This window comes from Harmonia axyridis, chromosome X (assembly GCF_914767665.1).
Source record: "Harmonia axyridis chromosome X, icHarAxyr1.1, whole genome shotgun sequence".
NCBI lineage: Eukaryota > Metazoa > Arthropoda > Insecta > Coleoptera > Coccinellidae > Harmonia > Harmonia axyridis.
Window position 1 is genome coordinate 20,684,127 of NC_059508.1, and position 18,820 is coordinate 20,702,946.

Consider the following 18,820-nt stretch of genomic DNA (forward strand, 5'->3'; position numbering starts at 1 on the left):
AATATATCAAAATCTATTGAAACGCAAGATATTGAGAGCTTCTTATTTTATAAAACCCCTCACTACCCTTTCCGAATATTCATACCATAGTTAAACGCTAACAAACCGACGGACAGGTTAGTCTGAAATTTTGAGATCAGAAATGAATAATTTTTTGCATCCTTACAGTGATCACAATGCCTCATCTACCTTCAGTAGACTCAGAAGAAAAAGGAGTTTTTTATAGTATTTTTTAGATTTAGGATGTAAAGTTTGAGTCAGTATTGTGTTTATTTTTATAGTTCAATTTTTCCCTTCCATTCTGATCGGTAAAGATGCATCGTTGATCGGAATATCTTGGGTAATTAGGTGATTTCCATTTCTAATGCCTCCTTCAGGCAGTGGCAAGATAATTCAGCAGCTAGACATGTTGTAATTCTAATTCCCATAAAACTAGTTTATAAAAAGTTCAAAAATGTTCATTTACGATCTTTATAATCCAATCTATCTCCGGCATTGATGCGAAGCACCATCAATCAAAAATGATTGCTTATGCATAAAAATAGTAAAGTGGATAGTTGTTAATGGAACCATCAACCCTATTCATCAAATCCAAATAGCTTAATTAACACCGACAAGCCGAAATTTTCAATTCCTTAACACCGGGTAATGATTCCTTCGGGACCAACTCAATTCGACCCTTACTCTTTGAGAAATAATCTAGCGACTTCCAAGCAATCTTTGCCATAAAACTTTGACAGATCGTAGATCACCGCGATGTACAAATGTTCGTGGAATGTAATGAGCAATTAGGTTCTTGTCGACGACTTGGATAATGCCACACTAGAATTTAGATTAATACCATTTCATGATTATATTTAGGTTTTGCGGAACCCCAAACACGCTAAGGATCTAAGCCACTTGGAATAACTCGAAATCACTTTTTTGGGTAATAGGCAGGCTACCTGACTTGCGACAGACGGCTGCAATTCTGTCTGGACCAAATCCATACGAGGAGGTACCGAGAAGTTTATTACTCACAAAAGGAGAAATTCGATATGATATGTTAGTTTCGAGGAAAAGAACACTGCAAATTTTATACTATGATTTATTATTTTCAGCGCAATATATCTTAAAACGCGACGAAAAAATATGAAATTATCATTATAAACAAATTTTATGGATATCCAGCGGCAGGATTCGAACCCGAGGTAATATATTTCCGAAATCCGAATAAAAATTAATATTTCCGGAGCGATAAGTGCTAGGACTCTGCGTTAAAAATATTTTTCATAATTGTAGTAATATATATTGGCAATTTTATGATTATGTATTGTTAATGTTATGAATAATAATTTTTTTCAAATTTATTTCCACGGTATTATTCTTCAAAAATGCATGGTCCGTGTTCTCGAGCTAGGAGGATCAGTGCGCTATAGTTTCCGATTTTTGTACCAAATTTCATGCAAATACACTGAACAGCAATAGCTTCCGATTTTTGTACCAAATTTCATGCAAATACACTGAACAGCAAAAAAAGAGTCACTAAGATATTAAACTATTTTTTCGAATAGACGCACGTGTTCATATTTTCTTCTTTAGAAAATCAAATTAATATGCGCAAAACGTGGAGGAGCTGATGGTCGTTTATAGACGCCCAGGAGAAAGATACGTCGATGACTGTATAGAGGGACGAGTTCCATTCGGTGGAGGATCTGGGGGCCAAACAGAGTTGGTTTTTATAAATGGATCTTCTATAGCAGTAAGGTACATAGAAGAAATTGTTATGGACCATTTTGTACCATTTCTGGGAGAGCAGGGAATATTTATGCATAACAAGACACGCCCATATACTGCTGGAATAGTGACAGCGTACTTGAATGAGGTTGGAATTTCAAGGTTCAACTGGCCAGCACGAAGTCCTGACTTGAATCCCATCGAACATCTATGGAACCAACTGGGAAGGCGAGTCAGAGCTATGAAGCCATAGTTACATTTTAAGAAAGCTACATGAAGCCCTTCGTCATGAATATTCCACAAGAGAATATTCGAAGGCCCATCACGAGCATGCAAAGACGTTTGGAAGATGTAATCAGAGCTAGAGGAGGTCACACATTATACTGATACTGAAATTTTCATAATAATTTTATCAATTTTGATTTTCTTTATTTTTGTCAAAATACTATTATTTTCATACAAATCGAATAAAAAATTTGATTTTTCTATGGACAATTCTCTGTTCCCTTCCATTTTAGAAATTTCATGATTCTCGTAAAAATTTTAAGAAAGGTATTTGAACAGTAATGATCAAGTGACCCGTTTTTTCTGCTCGCTAGTGTAGCTCTTATAGTTTCCAAGAAAATCTCGGTAAGGCGTACAGCACAATTTTTTTTATTCGATTTCTGGATTCTATACATACCATTTTTTCTTCAAACGATTCCAATATTTTGTTCAAAATTCGAGAAAAACATGGACTTCATTCATTATTGCACCTATTGTACCCTTAGACACCACCACAGAACTGTATATAGGCTTCTATGAGATGTTAATTATTAAGATGTCATTATTGTAGGTTGGTTTATATAGATGTCGGGTTTTGATGATACATATTAAACAAAATTTCAACCTAGTCGAAGCTGGGTAATTTTTAAAATCAATGTTCTACTCGAATATTTTATGGTTCTAGTAACGTATCGTGCTTGAAATAATTATTACTGTACATATCCATGCAAAATTTCTATTCGGTCCGATCTGTTGTCATTGAAATATTATTTTTTCATCTGGTTTGACAATTTGACACGGTTTTAGAGAGATCTAGAAACATTGAACGCCTCACAAAACGAAGGAAATCGTCCAATGTCTGAAAAGGAGTTTTCTCAAGTCTTGAATAATTTGAAAATCATAAATATGCAGGATGTCTGCTAATGCCAAAGGTGAATAGAAGAGTTTTTTCAGCTAGTTAATAACAGTATGTTTATGTAACATGTCATTTACTTCAGTAATTCCTCCTTTCATTGAATCCTCAATTCAAAACGTACGAATTGCGTTAATTGTTGAATTATCATTATGAAAGTAGAAACGTAATAAAAATACATCTTTTCATTATCGATTGTTGAAAAAAGATGTAGTAATAAAATTCCAAACGCTCTTATTATTGGTTATCACCAACTGCCCAAAAAATTAATTGCACTAATAAAAAACTAAATAAATATTTGTCTGTTTTGTAAAAACAGCTGAAATTGTCAGATATCCTTGAAACAACCTTCGTCAATATTCTTATCCAATCTCAATGGAAATTGGTTTGGATATCTTGTTCCGATCGTATGTAGTCCCATACCTATTTCAGCTTTTCCAGATCTAGGGTGTACCCTACCCATTGACAGGGTATTTTTCCTCGAACGATTCCAAATACCAAAAACGGTGAATATCCAGCACACGCAAGACATACTTTCGAATTCTATACAGTGAGATATACCAGGATTCCAGAATTACCAATTGTACCGTCTAGAGACAATTGGTACACTGTTTGAATTCAGATAAGTGCAAGGAAAATTCTGTTCAATGGTTCATTAATCACTTGGGGATGTCTGAAGAGAGCCTGAACCAGTATTGGAACGCCTTTTTTATTATTTATGTGAATTCACGATGATGCTGAATTATTTCTTTATTTTCTGCTACGCATTGACAGCTGTTTCCTCTCCTGGTCACTTGATCGATTCAAGGCATCTATGAGGCGTACTTGATAGGTTTTTTTATCGATTGGACACGTTCGAGGAAGGAATTCCTATCCACCCTGTATCGTGAGTACTAAAAAACCTAAATATCTAATGAAAAAAATAGTGTTCGTTTACATCTGTGGAAAAAACACATTTTGTGCAATTGTTCATTATTCCCAGATAGAATATCTCAAAAAAAAGTGTTTAACAAATCGAAAAAAAAAGCATCGGAACATTGTGGACTGGAACTTCGGTCGAAGCCAATAATCTTGAAGATATCGAAAAGGATTCATTATAAAATTCAAATTCAAAACTATGAGTGCTCGGACTATGTGGCAAATTACATTTTATTCAGTATCGTTGTAGCAATGTCATCTGTTTTCAATTCCATGGATATTTGTTAGTTTTGAGACAAATGATTTTTTTTAATTTTGTTCCTTTGATTTTCAACTGATCTTATTGTCGAGCTAGTAGGGCCAATATAACAATTAGTTGTTACTTTAAATTTCATACGAATAATTCCTAGAAAATATTGGACAGCAGATGGACATAATCTTTTTATTCAATCAATCAATTCTATAACAACCCAAAATGTAAAATGTTAAAAATTTCAGGAGGAGTCCTCGTTCAATTGGAAATATTTTTTCATTAGAAATGTAAGAAATCCAAAAATCAAATGAAAAAACCATTCGTTTTTTTGAGAGCTTTTTTCGAAAACGAGGTTAGCTCTTATGAATGAAATTTGATGCAAACACCAACTGTAATACTTCTAGCTCTCGATTTTGAAACCAAAGAATCAAGGAAACAAAATTCAAAGAAATCATTTACCGAAAACTCACCAACATATAATATTGAAATAAAAACGTATATTGATATGATGATACAGAGTACAATTTTACTCTACCCAAGGCCCTTATACTCATATTCTTATGATCAGATTTGAATTTATATAAATATATTTTTTCGATATGATCATTATCATCACGCATATACCCCCAAAGAGCCATGGCTAAAGCTTAGCGCTCAAACCCTAGGTCAGGGTGACCTGAATCAACCAAGTTTCTAATTTTTTTTAATGATTTAATGATTCAATAAACCATAGTGCAACATTTGACGTTTTTTTTCAGATTGAACGAGGAAAAGTCGATACTCCAAAACAAAGGCAAAGGAAGGAAAAAAATGAGTAGAAAAAGGATGAAATATGTTTTCGGCGTGAATTCTAACCTCTATAGTCCTCTCTTGTGATTTGTGCTGTGTTTCATCCGTTTCAGTACATACACTGAAAACTTAACTCTTACCTTTAGTTCTGCCAGATTTTTCAAATTATGCACTGCTTTCAGATCAGAAATCAATGAAATTTGAGGTTTGAAAACATCTAGTGCTCAGAGAAAATTAGATTTTCTGATATTAGATAATTGTTTACCGAGTACTAGTTCAACAGATTCAAGTTCAGATGGTACAAATGATCAACCGAGAACTGTGACTGTTTCCCTCGCTGTTTCCCCTTTTGTAAAGACTAATTCGGTCGGCTACGTAACAATTCTAGTATTATCAAAATTAGTTTTGCTTATGAAACTATGGTATCCATAGGGACTTAAGTATTCTTTAGATATTTTTTCCCAAAAATTGACGCAATGTCTTCTGCCAAAACACCAACGATATGAGGCAGGAGTTTAGTGGGTGCGAGCCCCACACAAGTCCTATAGCAGCCTACTTCACTAGCCCAACTGCTAGAGCTGTTTCATACTACAGGGCAGAAAAAAAATTAAAAAAAGTGAGAAATATATTGTGCTTTGGGCTGAAGGACTTAAGTCAATTGCCTTAAATACTGTTATTTATTTATATTGTGCTATATCATCACTTCATATTGTTCTAATGTTGGAGTTCTGCCAAAGAATTGAAGATTCCAATTGTAAATCAATCCTTCGATTTCCTGGATTGTTGTCAGTAAGAAATTATTATTTTATTGCCAATCCTCAAATTAAATGTTTCCTTCTTCAATAGTTAAGTGATACAATATGATAGATATATTCAACATAAATCAATTATTTAATTAATTTCTGTTCAATAATATAAATATGTATAATAAAAAGTATTTCAATGTTCGTTGAGAATTGTTATATAATGAAAATTAATTTGGAAGCAAACCTAAGTGAAATATTGAATAAACTATAATTAATATTAGATACAGTCTTTTTTTTTCAAGTATAGATTTTAATTCAAATTGTGAAATTGTTTCGAATTATGATTTGAAGCGCCAAAATCCTCGAATCAACATCGTTAGTTGCTACCGAGGTTGCTTCCTACTGCCAATAAGGCACCACAACCACGCATATTTATTTCACCACTTGTAGCTCTTTTCTGTCAATTTCTCTATACTCTAATCTCACCTCAAACGGACTGTCGGAAGTAGCTTGAAATCGACTGCCGACCAAACAGCTGACTTGTGTCTGGGGAGTGGTAAGGCCGAAGAAAGGTCGTTGGTGATCTGAGTTCGAATTCTCAGCCGATTAACACCACGCGGTGCTGCCGATGCCTGGTTCAACGAAAGCGATTGCCTTCTATTCATAAATGCGAGAGATCGTCGTCTCAATGTCGACAACGAAAGGACCACGTGCTTTCAAGTGACATTAAATTGCAGTTAGTTGAAGTGAATTCAGGAAAAATAATATAGGTTAAATCACATAGGTTATACAGACCAACAGACATTTTGGTGCATGATTTTTTTGGCATAACCTACTGAACACATATGACATTCGTTAAACACTCAAAGTATTATTTTTTCGCCACATCTAGTCCAAATAACATCGAATTCAAGGAATTTGAGGAATGAAGCTGCAACTGTCACTGTCAGTTAGAGGTGATATAACCTAACAAAACCCTATAAATCGGTCATAATTCAACATAACCCGAGACCTAACCTAATCTAACCACATACATCTTATCCTGTATAAGTTCCGGGAGTAACTGTACATACCATTACCAGAGGTAGAGTAGGACTAGGTGACGAATTGACTGCAAAAAATTAATTTCACATGAAGAGATCGAGTCAGAGAGGTATTAATTATTTCAATATTCCAGGACCGGACTCATTATTTCTCATAAGTGTTCAGATCAAAATATCACTTTTTATTTCGAATTCAAAATCATTGATGATATTTCCAAAAAAAAACATAAAGTGAACTGAAATATGCGGTATCACTTAAAATTGTCACATCAAACATTCTTTTTTATGAATTTTCGAAATTGGACAGAGTTCGAAAAATTTGATTTATTCACATAAACGTGCTGAAATATCTCGTGATTGAACATAAAATGTAAAACTAGGAAGAACAGACATAAAAATAAAAAAGGAACCGAATGACTTATTTATATTAGAAATCGATAAAAGTTATTTGCAGAGTTGTTCGAACAGTTAACAACAGTTAATTATTTTATTCAACTAGTCACTTGACTGGGTGTGTTCAGCATTAGCCATATCCCCATAAGAAATATTAAAGTTGGTTAAGATCTGGAGATCAAGAAGACCATGAAACGGGTCCTCCTCGAACTATCCATCTATTTGGGTAAGTATTGTCAATGTAATTTCTCACTTCTAAATCAAAATGAGATACATAATATCAGCATATTCTCTATTTATCAAATTGATCATTTTAATAATTTCAAAATTTTATAACAATATGGAACACAACCAACAAGTGATTAATATCTCAAATTTAAGTTGTCAGTATGTTTTCCGAATAGAAAATGACCTCAACAAATGTTTCGAGGAATTCATATTTGGCCTTAAGCATATTTTTTTTTTGCTTTTTATTGTTGTTTTCAATATATTAGCAAATTATTCTCATATTCCAGACGTTCACTGTGTTTGTGATTTTTACTCTTTATATATTCATTCACGACCGAGTTCACGACTTTTACGAGATAGCTTAGTCCTGAATAAATAAAATATCTCAAACTTTGTCCCATTTCAGAAATTCATAAAAAAAGAATGTTAGATGTAACAACTTTGAGTGATAAAGCGTATTGAAGCACTTTTCGGAAATATAAACAATGATTTCAAATTCATAAAGTGATATTTTCAACCTGAACACTTCAAATGGGAACTAATGAGTCCAGCCTGGAATTTTGAAATAAATAATACCTCTCTGACTCGAACTTGGCATGTGTCAATAATATCCCAAGTTTCAATAAATTCCGCCGATCAGTTTGGTTCTGATGATGGTTTCATTATTTCCATGAATATGCGAACTCATTCTTTAGCTTTTTGATGAAATTACTTTTTTGCAGTCAATCCGTACTCACCAAGTCCTACTCTACCTCTGGTAAGGGTTACTCCCGGGACACCCTGTATAGTCTTATAATTTCACCGCATAGCCAATATAAAGAAAATATTTCGTAATTCTATTATATCATAAATATTACAGGAGATCTATATAAATAGCGGCAACTTCGTTGATAACGGTTGGATTTATTCGTAACTGCCATTTACATGATCTATTTTGCATCCATAAGATGGCTTTAACGTTTGTTTGTCATTCTTCTTCCACTAATTTTCCATCTATATTTTTTTCTGGCAAAATTTAAAAGTCTATAGGCACCTATTAACATGTTCGTGGTGTTATTGCTCCTCTTTATTAGAGCAGAAATTATACAGAGCATTTCCCTACTGGGTATAAGAACGAGTAGAAATGATTATGCAGATCAAAAACAACACCTTTAGTAAGACCACGTAGGTACGATAATAATAATTGGTGATACTTTACATGGTAATTTTCATCTCTCCAATTTCTAAGATGATGAATTATCACATGGTTACGATGTTACAGAGAATTATTTTATGGTAGTGAAGCCGACTTATAGAACATCACGCAGGACTTCATCTATGTTACCGGATTTCATCAGATTACCTTAGTAAATTTCGGTATAATTGATTAGAATACCTATGAATACCGTTCTGAAGATGAATTACCACCTTGGACCGTGAATAACGATATTAACTCCAGCCGGCATTTATTCTGAACACCATAGTGGCCATCATATTTCGTAGAAAAACGATCTACGAATTTCTGAGAAAAACCTTGCAAATTTTGCATATGCTGAATTCTGATCATTGATTTTGCAAAAAAAATTAAATTCAAAGTATAAAACAGTAAATCATGAAACCAATGGAATCGTTAAAAAACTATTCATAACGAAATGAGTAAAATTCTTTGAATTGAAAACATTCGTCCGAATCTTTTAATGAAAACTGTAAGAAATTTTTTTATGTAATATGGTTAGAAAAATTCGATTGCTATACCGCATTCATCTCAAAAAGAAGGTCGATGAATTTGAAAGTCTTATAATTGAGAAATCAGAATTGAAAATTTTGAAAAAAATCATCAAAATGAAAACCTCGATGAAAACATTTATTGCTAAGGTGGCACTGAATGCAATATATATAATAAAACTTGTTAAGTTTTGAGGTAGAGTGGGTACATCGATATAAACAGACAGATAAAAAATTCCGAAAATTCTTTTTGGTTATCTATTACTTCTTTTTATTATTCACGAAATTTCTTCGTGAATTTTTTGAATGAACAGTATTTTATGAAAAATAATTTCAATCTGTGGAATGAAACTTTCCAGTTGAAGTTTTTCAACTTTAATATCGAGGATTTCCAAGAATTTTACTTGGTAATATTGAATCAAAAAGCAATATATTGAATTTCAGCTTAGTACAGTGCACAAAGTGCGATCTATTGTAGTTAAATCATTTTTTATAGGCGATTATTTTCAATTAAATTCAAATACTCATATTATTTTAAGTTACGGAGGAGAAATAGAAATAACTTTATAGCATCAACTGTGGAAATCCAAAATTATTTTTACGTCTCAATGTTCATTGATGTATAATCGAAATCATCTTCGAGGTTGTATAGACATTTTTCAGAGTTATTTTGGGAATTCTTACATACCTAATTTCAGAAAGAATAGCAAAATTAATTTCTTTCTCCATCCAGTTTCATTAAAAATGCCAATAAGTATCGCACTATACTTTCTCGACCTCCATTCCTGAAAGGTGAAAACTCCTAGGTTTGTTTTCGGTCTAATTACTCTATTATTGCTCCTGAAATAATCTGCGTATGCGCAACATACACCATACTTTTAAAAGAGCTGCAATTTCTATTGAACTTTCAGTGTCCCAACCGGAATACCCATACCAAATTTCATCTAACTAAGACTAGTAGAAAGTAAAATATTTAAATCCCGATCATTTCAAGTTTGTGTCGAAATTCTTATGAAACAACTAATCACACCAAATTTAATCAAAATACGATAATAATTGTAGATGTTACGGCTGTTGAAAAGGGTGTGGACACACGACAAAACGAAACCAAAGTTGGTTGCAATGATCTGAAATGCATTTTGGAATACTTTTCACCAAAAAAAAACAGAGTTAACTCTACCTTGGGTAGACTCCGGAGCTAAATCTTAAATTAAAGAACTTATGAACTAATACCATTTACCAAGTTTTATTGCTAGTAAAGTACCGTAGAATTACTTGGAATGATTGCGCAGGTTTTCACAATTCATCTGTAATGTTAATACCTAGGATTTATCGGAATGCTTAGAACCAATGTACTTCATGCGATCATCTCTGTTAAGTTCGGAGAAACGAAAGGTTTTTTTTATTTGTGCCAAAAGTATGGCGAAAATGAGGCAATTCGAATATTGTAACACCATAATCATGTCGGCTGATGCCCAAATTGATGAAAGAATTAAGAAATTATGCAGCCCTTATCAATTCCGAAAACGAGTAAATTATAACCTTTGTTATAGCCTTCGAGTTATTCGTTTCGTGTGTTCATCTAAGGTGCCGCATTAAGGACTACAGCCAGACTTGTTAAGTCCATCATCCTCAGCGGATAAATCTATCGGAGAAGATGTCTGCAACACCTATCGGGAAATAAATCGGATTATATGTGAGAGACGAGATGGATCGGTCGATTGCAGATGCACAAAAGAGTCTTTTTCCATGTCATAGCCAGGCACGGGGGTTCAAATGCATTCTCAGATAAAGACGGGATGGAAAAACCAGTTAGAAAATCATTTTATCGACGAATCTCCGAGTTATGCCGATAAAACCATAAATTCGTTACTTTCACCAGTTAATATCTTCGAGTTGGGTCAAATGCTATTGCGCTGATAAAATTTTCGGAACTGTACATAGGATGTCATGAACTGGTCGACGTCTCTGGTTGACGATGTCGATGCCATGTAGAAAATATGTTTTATAACATAACTTGTCATAGTACCGGAATCAAGAACACTTGTTCCATGATAAATCAATCTTGTTCTTCAAGAACTTTCTAAGGTTCGACATTCCCGCAAAGAGTTCAGACTGAAAACATATTAAACTAAAATAAGTAGGTACCTATAACAATTTATTCTTCAGTTCTATACAAATTATACCGTATGATATTTTCGAGTTGATTCAATTGAAAAATCTCGAAAAGCAAACTTCTTATGTAATATTGGTTTTGAGGGGAAAGTCCACTTATCTCAACCTCTTTCATTTCCTTCACCCTTGGATGGGGGGTGCTTCAACTTTGAAATTTCAAATGGAAACCTCTGTTTTTTATTGCAGGAAAAAATAGAAGGAAACAATCTAAAAAATAGTACATTTCCTGTATATTATATATATTGTATATTAAAATTTAAAATTTATTTATGATTCATAATCTACGAAAAAAAAATACAAAAGTTTTATACGATTTTCACGATACGTCAAAGATGGCTTTATAATCGAATTTGAATTTTCTCTCTGAACGACCTTAAAGTACATCCTTTTGAAATAATTACTGGGTATTCCAAGGGTATCCAAACCCCCCCCCCCCCAAGGGTGAAGGAAATAGAAATGGTTACAGCATAAGTGGACTTCCCCCTGAAAACCAACAACTCTTTATTCAAAACATTTTTCCATAAAATATTTCCTTTTCAAGATTTTTAACGGAATCAACATAAAAAAAATCACCCGGTATATGGAAGATATGAGCGATATGATTCGTATTAGTAATAGTATGCCAAAAAATTGCCAAATTCATTGAAAATAGGCCACTTTTTCAAAAACATCATCAAAATAAATAATTTGGTGTCATATCAGAGAAATAAAGTAGTTGTATTTGTTTGCATTTTTAGTTCTCATTCTACTAATCTGGTGTTATCTCAAGAATAAGCTACCATTTCCAGATATTCGACATTTGAGACAGATTCTTTTTCCATATTCTTTGCATCGTAAAAATGGCAAAGCATACTTGAAATTAAATGTTAAACCGAATGATAGATGACACTCAGATTCTTCGTGAGTATAGAATGCAGTAGTGCCAACTTGGCAATATAAATATTTCACAAAAATCTTTTCACAGGCTTTTAAAATGATTCCAGCTACTATCTGAAAAGAATGTAGGTATATTTCTAGGACGAGTACAGGAATTTCAATATTTCATATTTATCAAGTTGGTACAACTGTCATCTACATATACTCACTGACGTGAAACGACTGTGAATATGATACAATCAATTTAATGAACACTACATATTTTGAGTATTATTGGCCAATTGAAGATACTGTTTCAACAGTAGTACCTACCTCTAGAGTTTAACTAAAGAGTTGAAATTTTAAAAACTTCTTGCAACGAAACGAAATCATTAATCTTTAGATGAACGCGCCAAACGTATGAAAGACGAAACACATTGAATCCCGTGATCAAAAAAATTACCTAGTCCCAGAGAACATACCTTATTGAAGAAAGATAGGAAAAAACATAGTGTAGCATTTGACGAATCGCACTAGGAATAGTTTTGTCTTGTACCTTGCGGAAAATCTTAGTAGGAAAACAATTTAAATCTCTGTTAAATTCGATTTTATTATCAGACCTATGAAGAGTGAGATGTGTGAAAAGGTTTTGCATGAATATTCACGCATTAAGCTGGTATAGTTTTAGAGAGAAACTCCGAAGAGCGGACAGACAATAAAATTTTTTTCAATTCAATTCTTGAATTACATAAATTGAAAGTTTTTTCTTGAACAATTGAAAAGATTAATTTTCAGACATATTGAAATCGAATGACCTGTAGAGTCCATTAAATGCAATAACAATTAGCTCTCGCTCAAATGCCGCAGTAATAAGATTGAGAAAAAAAAAAGAACAAGAAGAATTCTCGTTTCGTGGGTAATTAATACATTTAGGTATCGTAACTTTCAAACTGAATTCGAAAACAACCATTTCCATTCTCTCATTGATTGAAAACGAACTAACCTTTGTGACCCACATTAAAAGAGAGTTTTTGAAACATGATACACTTTACCGCCTCATGTCGTCGGACTAGAATGAATTGTAAAAGCCTGGTTGATTTATTAATAGCTCGTTATTAATTAATACTGGATAGGAAGAGATAACCGACGTGTTGAGGAATATTCAAATTCAATGAACTTGAATATAATTGTTGATAAAATTCCGAAATTTTTATCGTTAACCCATCCAGTAACGCACACGAACAAAATTTAGGTAGTTTTGGTTAATATTTTCAGAAATAAGCTGTTCGCATGAAATTTGGTACAAAAAATGAGAAAATACCTGTCGTGTAGTCAGGAACTTTTGAGCGCCCGTTCAATCCAGCGCCAATTACACCCTAATGCAAAAACTACCTCAATGTAAGTATGTATGTGGTCTCCAAGGGTGCAGGATTGGAATTATTATTTTCAATATTCACTGAAAGTTATAACTATGTCGGATTTACTGCCACTGTAATTTTAGGTATTTCTTCGATTTTCTATGGTTCTGATGACTAAATAAACATGAATTTATTTACGGAGCTTGACATTGTTCATCTATATACTTAATCTTGACGCAATCGGGTTTGTTATCACAAAAATATTGGATATTACTTTTCCAATATATTTCTTGAGTCTTTTATGGTTTTGATAATAAAATCAGTTCGAAATTTAGCAAGAAGCTTGAAATTATTATTCCTAATAAACACCCAAAATCTCAACTCCGTCGATTTTATGATCATGGAAATATTGGGTTCTAGTAATGCGATAAATATGAAATTTAGCACAAAAATTTGTATTGTCTTTGTACATCTGAATGCAAATTTTCATTTTAATCGAATATGCAGTTTAGAGATTGAGAAAAAAAATTGGAACGGTTATATTGATTTTATCTATTACTAACCGTGACATTCAAGATTCCTGTAAATTTCAAGTATCTAGGTCCTTCCGTTCGAAAGTTATCGCGTATAAAGACCTTGCAACGATATGATTGGTTCGTGGAACGTACGCTCAATAAGTTGTTGTTATACCGCGTTGATCCTCCTAGTTCGAAAGTATTCCATGAATTTCGTGATTAAAAAAACAAGTAATCAAATTTTGAGGAATTCATATATGTATTCAGAAATTGACTACAATTATTAAATAAATTGTAAACGACGTGTAATGTCATCCATGATTATGCCTTCTATGATCATTTTCACCGCAAAGTCCAGCACCGATATTTTCAGGATTATGAATTTTCCGAGGAATTTTCCAATGACCTCTAGAGTTACAAATGTAAAATCTGCATTGTTTTTGAATAACTATAATTTTAATGTCAAGGTTTTTCATATTTAGTGATTTTTTCGTTGAAACTGAATTTCATTTCAGTATATGAAAGATGACTAGTTTAGATATGTTCACTTATTTTGCGCTCATCTACTATTGTATTCATATTAACATATAAGATTTTATGACATTGATATAGGTATGAAACTTCGTGTGTGGATCGAAGAAAATAGTAAAACAAAAAGAAGGCCAACTGGTCAACCGAGTTACACCACTAAGTGTAAAGTCAGTTAGGTAATTCAGGCAACTAGCTGTACGAGACCATTTCGTTATTTTGATTCAAAATTCAGAATAAAAATAACAGGGACAATGTAAGACTTTTTTCCAAAAATATGTGTCAGCAAACGCTTCTTTACTGTCTTCACAGACAGTTGAAGTATCAAGATTTTTTTCTCACCTAGTTCATTTAGTTATCAACATATTAAGATATGTCGAGAGATATGTATTTGAAACATTGGTTAGGTAAGGTTAGGTTTCGGGTTCACATCATCCAGTTTGCCGATTGATTGTAAGAATCTGCAGGGATATATATTTTCTTTTTGGCCCATAAACAGTATTTTCGTTTTAATGAACTTGATTGTGGTGAAATAATTTTTTGTAGTTTGCTAGATTCAATTGAACAAATGTCTCAATGAAACAACGAAAACACTGCTATGTCTATCGAAATATGAACTTTATGTGAATCAGTATCGAAGCGTTTATCCACTCATTTTCAAGGACAAAAAAATCTCATTTGCACCTGATGAATACGATCGTAACATCTTGATGCCGAATTTTGAAACCCCCTGTATATTTCATAATGCAGCAATTTATAATATGAAATTAGCATAGATAGATATTTCGAATATACAGTGTGTGACGATAAAACTCTTACCCACTTTCAAACTAAAAGCTTTAATAAGTCGAACCAAGTTTTTCATTTCAAGCGAAAAACTGTATGAGTCATCATAAAACATTTAAATTTGCACGTCGACTGTCGAGTATACCGCACCAACAAAATTGGACTAAATTCGCGAAAGCATGAAGGTATTCCCTTGAACACACGTGAAGAATTCCACGAAACCTTCTGGAATTGCCGATAACCGGAAACTCAGGTCCAGCTATCAGAAGTTCTTAAGACTAAAAAGTATTTAAGAGATCTTTAAGCTCATTCGGATCCCTCAACTTGGCAGCTACTTTCGTTCAGCCATTCTAGGTCAGGTATTGTTAAGCAGTAATAAATGGTATACAGCTCGGTATACGCATAGTTGGATTGTCTTCTGTAATCATTTCATGCTTCCACTGCATTCACGAACTTAAATCATCAAATGACGTAAATTTGTTTTTGAACGAAAGATCAATTGTGACACAGACTCGATTTGGATCACGGAAAATATTTTACAGACATTTGCATAATTAAATTGGAAAATTAGAAGAGGATTGGGCAACTTTTCCAAGAGCTATCGGAATCTTCGAGCTAATCTAGATTCAAATGGATAACAAGATGTAGAGGAAGCTGGGAGATGAATTCAGACTAACGCAATGTATCTTGACAAAATATTAAACGTGGACCTAACTGTTTTCAACTAAAAGAATCTCGGAATATATTTAAAATGAACAGGAAAGGAAAGTTTGAATTTATGAGTTATATAAACAGCACTAACAGTATTCTAGGTAGATACGAATTTTATCAATAATTAAAGAAATGTCGGACTCAAGGAACAACATTTGCCGTTGAAAACAATAGAACCCAAAAAATTTAAATCTTGATGATTTTAAAACTTCACAAAAACCTTGAGGAAATTTTCTTAGCAACAAACCTTTTCCAATAAATTGCCTCATTTTTGAATATTTGGGTCGAAAATATTCGATTACATTGAAATCAAAATTAACATGATCAGAATATCTGACAACACGAACTAATTAAATTATTTAATTTTTAAATATTGTATTTACTGGAATTAATGGTGGATCATCAGATATAACAACTAAATAATTCGATACTCGATTTACATAAACTAGAAATTTAAAACGATTTATTGATGAATGATTGTTGTCCTAGTTCTTCAACATTGTTTTCAAGTACTTCACAACTATTCCATATCATTTTTTTTACAGTTCGAAATATTTTGTGGAATAAGTGGAGAACATGCGTAAAAAATCATCTCAAGAGCTCAGATCTTGTGCAAATAAGAAGAACCGGCTTTGTTACTGTGTCCGAATGCCACATTAAGTGCAGCACTGTTCTTTATTCAAAACAGCGAATGATTTTTTCTACGCCTACATTTAGGATGCAGAAGAATATTTTGAAAAGAATTACATGAGTAAAATTTTCCGATTGATTAATTTCGATTATAATTTTATTCAATCCGCCGGACAAGGTTTGCTTTAAACTCAGTGTGAATAAACTTGGAATCCGTATTATATAAATTTCCGTCTGCTTTCGAAAAAACTTTAACTGCATCAATATATAAGATTAAAGTCGAATTAAATAGACCAAATCAAAGTTTAGAACAATTATCTGTTATTCAACTCCCAAAATGAAACTAACATCGAAAATTTTTCAGAAACAAATTCCGCTACAATTATTATGTTATACCACAACTTCCTCAGATGATATCTCATAATATACATCGATGCACCTCGAATATTTTCGGGAATAGACGAAAAATTATATAACGCTTCCCCCTCTAGACATCACACCGCTTTCAAAGCAAACTTGAGAGAATGCGCAAATACCATTGTAATTTACTTATCAAATGAATTCAAGTTTCTCTAACCGCTAGGAGAAAATCTCAAAATATTTTAATAATTTGCACAGACCAAGTTGAACATTCCTAACATCGCTAGTAATTAATTGAGTTTTCCCAGTTGTTTTAATTTTATAACCTAACGATTACATCAATTTCAGATAAAATTGATTCAATTGTGTTGTTCTCGAATGTCTTCAGTGCGATAGTAGCATTGAGAGGCAATATATGACGACACGATAGTCACTATTTTATAAAGGAAGTAAATAGGAGATTTCGTTTTATTTTGGTTTATAATGAAATCATTCCTGCATGCAATTCTAGTTCATTCTTGGTTCCATCATAAAATTCAAAATGAAATTGATCGGTTGATGAAGTTTGAAAGAAACAGTTCATCACGAAATTCTCTTTTTCGTACAATTTTGTGCTTTTAGCGAAAAAAAAAATTGAGCTGAGACTTTATCTCTGCAGCCTTGACGTATTTTTAGTGTAATTATTATTGTTTTGAACTATGTGAAGAGGTATATTCGAAAATAAAATGACAGTTAATTTTATAAATTATAATTCTTTCGCTTCACAGTTAGTTTTTCAGATTTTACATTTTAAATAACTTTATACTAAAAACGTAAAATTTGAGGAAGCTACTGTGTAGGGAAACAATTGTAAATTATATAATTAGAAAGTGTAAATATAAAAAGTGTCATTTATTTTCGGTTCAAAATGTATTTGCATCAAGTGAAGACCGAGTCCATTCAATATTTGAAGAGGTCGAGTTGACAATTATCGAAAAGATTCCCTTGTTCGGTAGAGCCGCCAGATGCAACAGAATGGCGAAGGCACTTACTAAAAACGCTGGTATCGTCAGTGGTACCATTGACAGTGCCATCAGGAAGAATTTGGAGGTGACGGTTCTTGATGAACATCTGAATCCTTCGCGCTGAGCCAGCGACAAAGGAGAGGTTGGTGCTGCGTTCGCTTCGAGCTGCTGGGTCCTCCAAAGGGTCCAATGGGGCCACCACTTCTTGGTGGTCAGGCTGTTCCAAGAAGGGCGCAGGAGCCACGCAGGCGAAACTACACATAATCAACACCCTCAGGAACAGAACCTTCACCATGACTAGGACATGTCACCGCACTATTCAGGCTCGCATCGGTGCCAGAGATGGACCAGATCGCGATCCACTTCACTCATCGTACGCTCGGAAGTGATGCTAGCTCGCACCTACCTAACTGCTCGGCGGCCAACGTTCTACTGACTGAAGGCGGCCCAACTATTTATACTGAGGCCATGTAGACAGCGGCCGTGCGCTAGTGTGTTCCTAACACCCTCAATTTGTTTAAATATTCTAATTTGTTAATTGCCGGTAAGGTCTTCGGGCGCAGACCCATTGCCACTCTAGGATTGCGGATCTTTGGAACGGTTCAGCGACGTCTGCCAATATCGATGCGACGTCGTTATTAAGACCACTAACTACGTGAGTTGGTACACATATCGCCTTTTGCGTATCGTCTCGAATACGCACTGCTTTAGTTTCGTGAAAGATTTTTTTTTCTAATCGGCACAAAACACTTGATGTTTTCATTTAATGGATTCAGGCCTCACTTTATTTATGAAATTCATTTTTATCAAATAAAAATTTCACGTTGATCGCGTCATTAGAACGTGAGAAAATTCAAGAAAAGCATTGAAAATAAATTCGCTCACAGTACATCTGACTAGGTTGAAATTCTATCAAATCTAGATAATTCGG

The 18,820-nt window shown here is 33.4% G+C and overlaps 1 protein-coding gene across 1 annotated transcript in view; it reads right to left on the bottom strand.

The window, feature by feature from the left end:
• Positions 1-18,498, bottom strand: part of LOC123686351 (protein let-756) — a 170,924-nt gene extending 152,426 nt beyond the window's left edge. The window contains exon 1 of the mRNA XM_045626415.1: positions 17,917-18,498. Within this exon, the coding sequence (XP_045482371.1) occupies positions 17,917-18,184 (268 nt within the window). The 5' untranslated portion in view covers positions 18,185-18,498. The remainder of the gene's footprint in view (positions 1-17,916) is intronic.
• Positions 18,499-18,820: the final 322 nt, after the last annotated feature.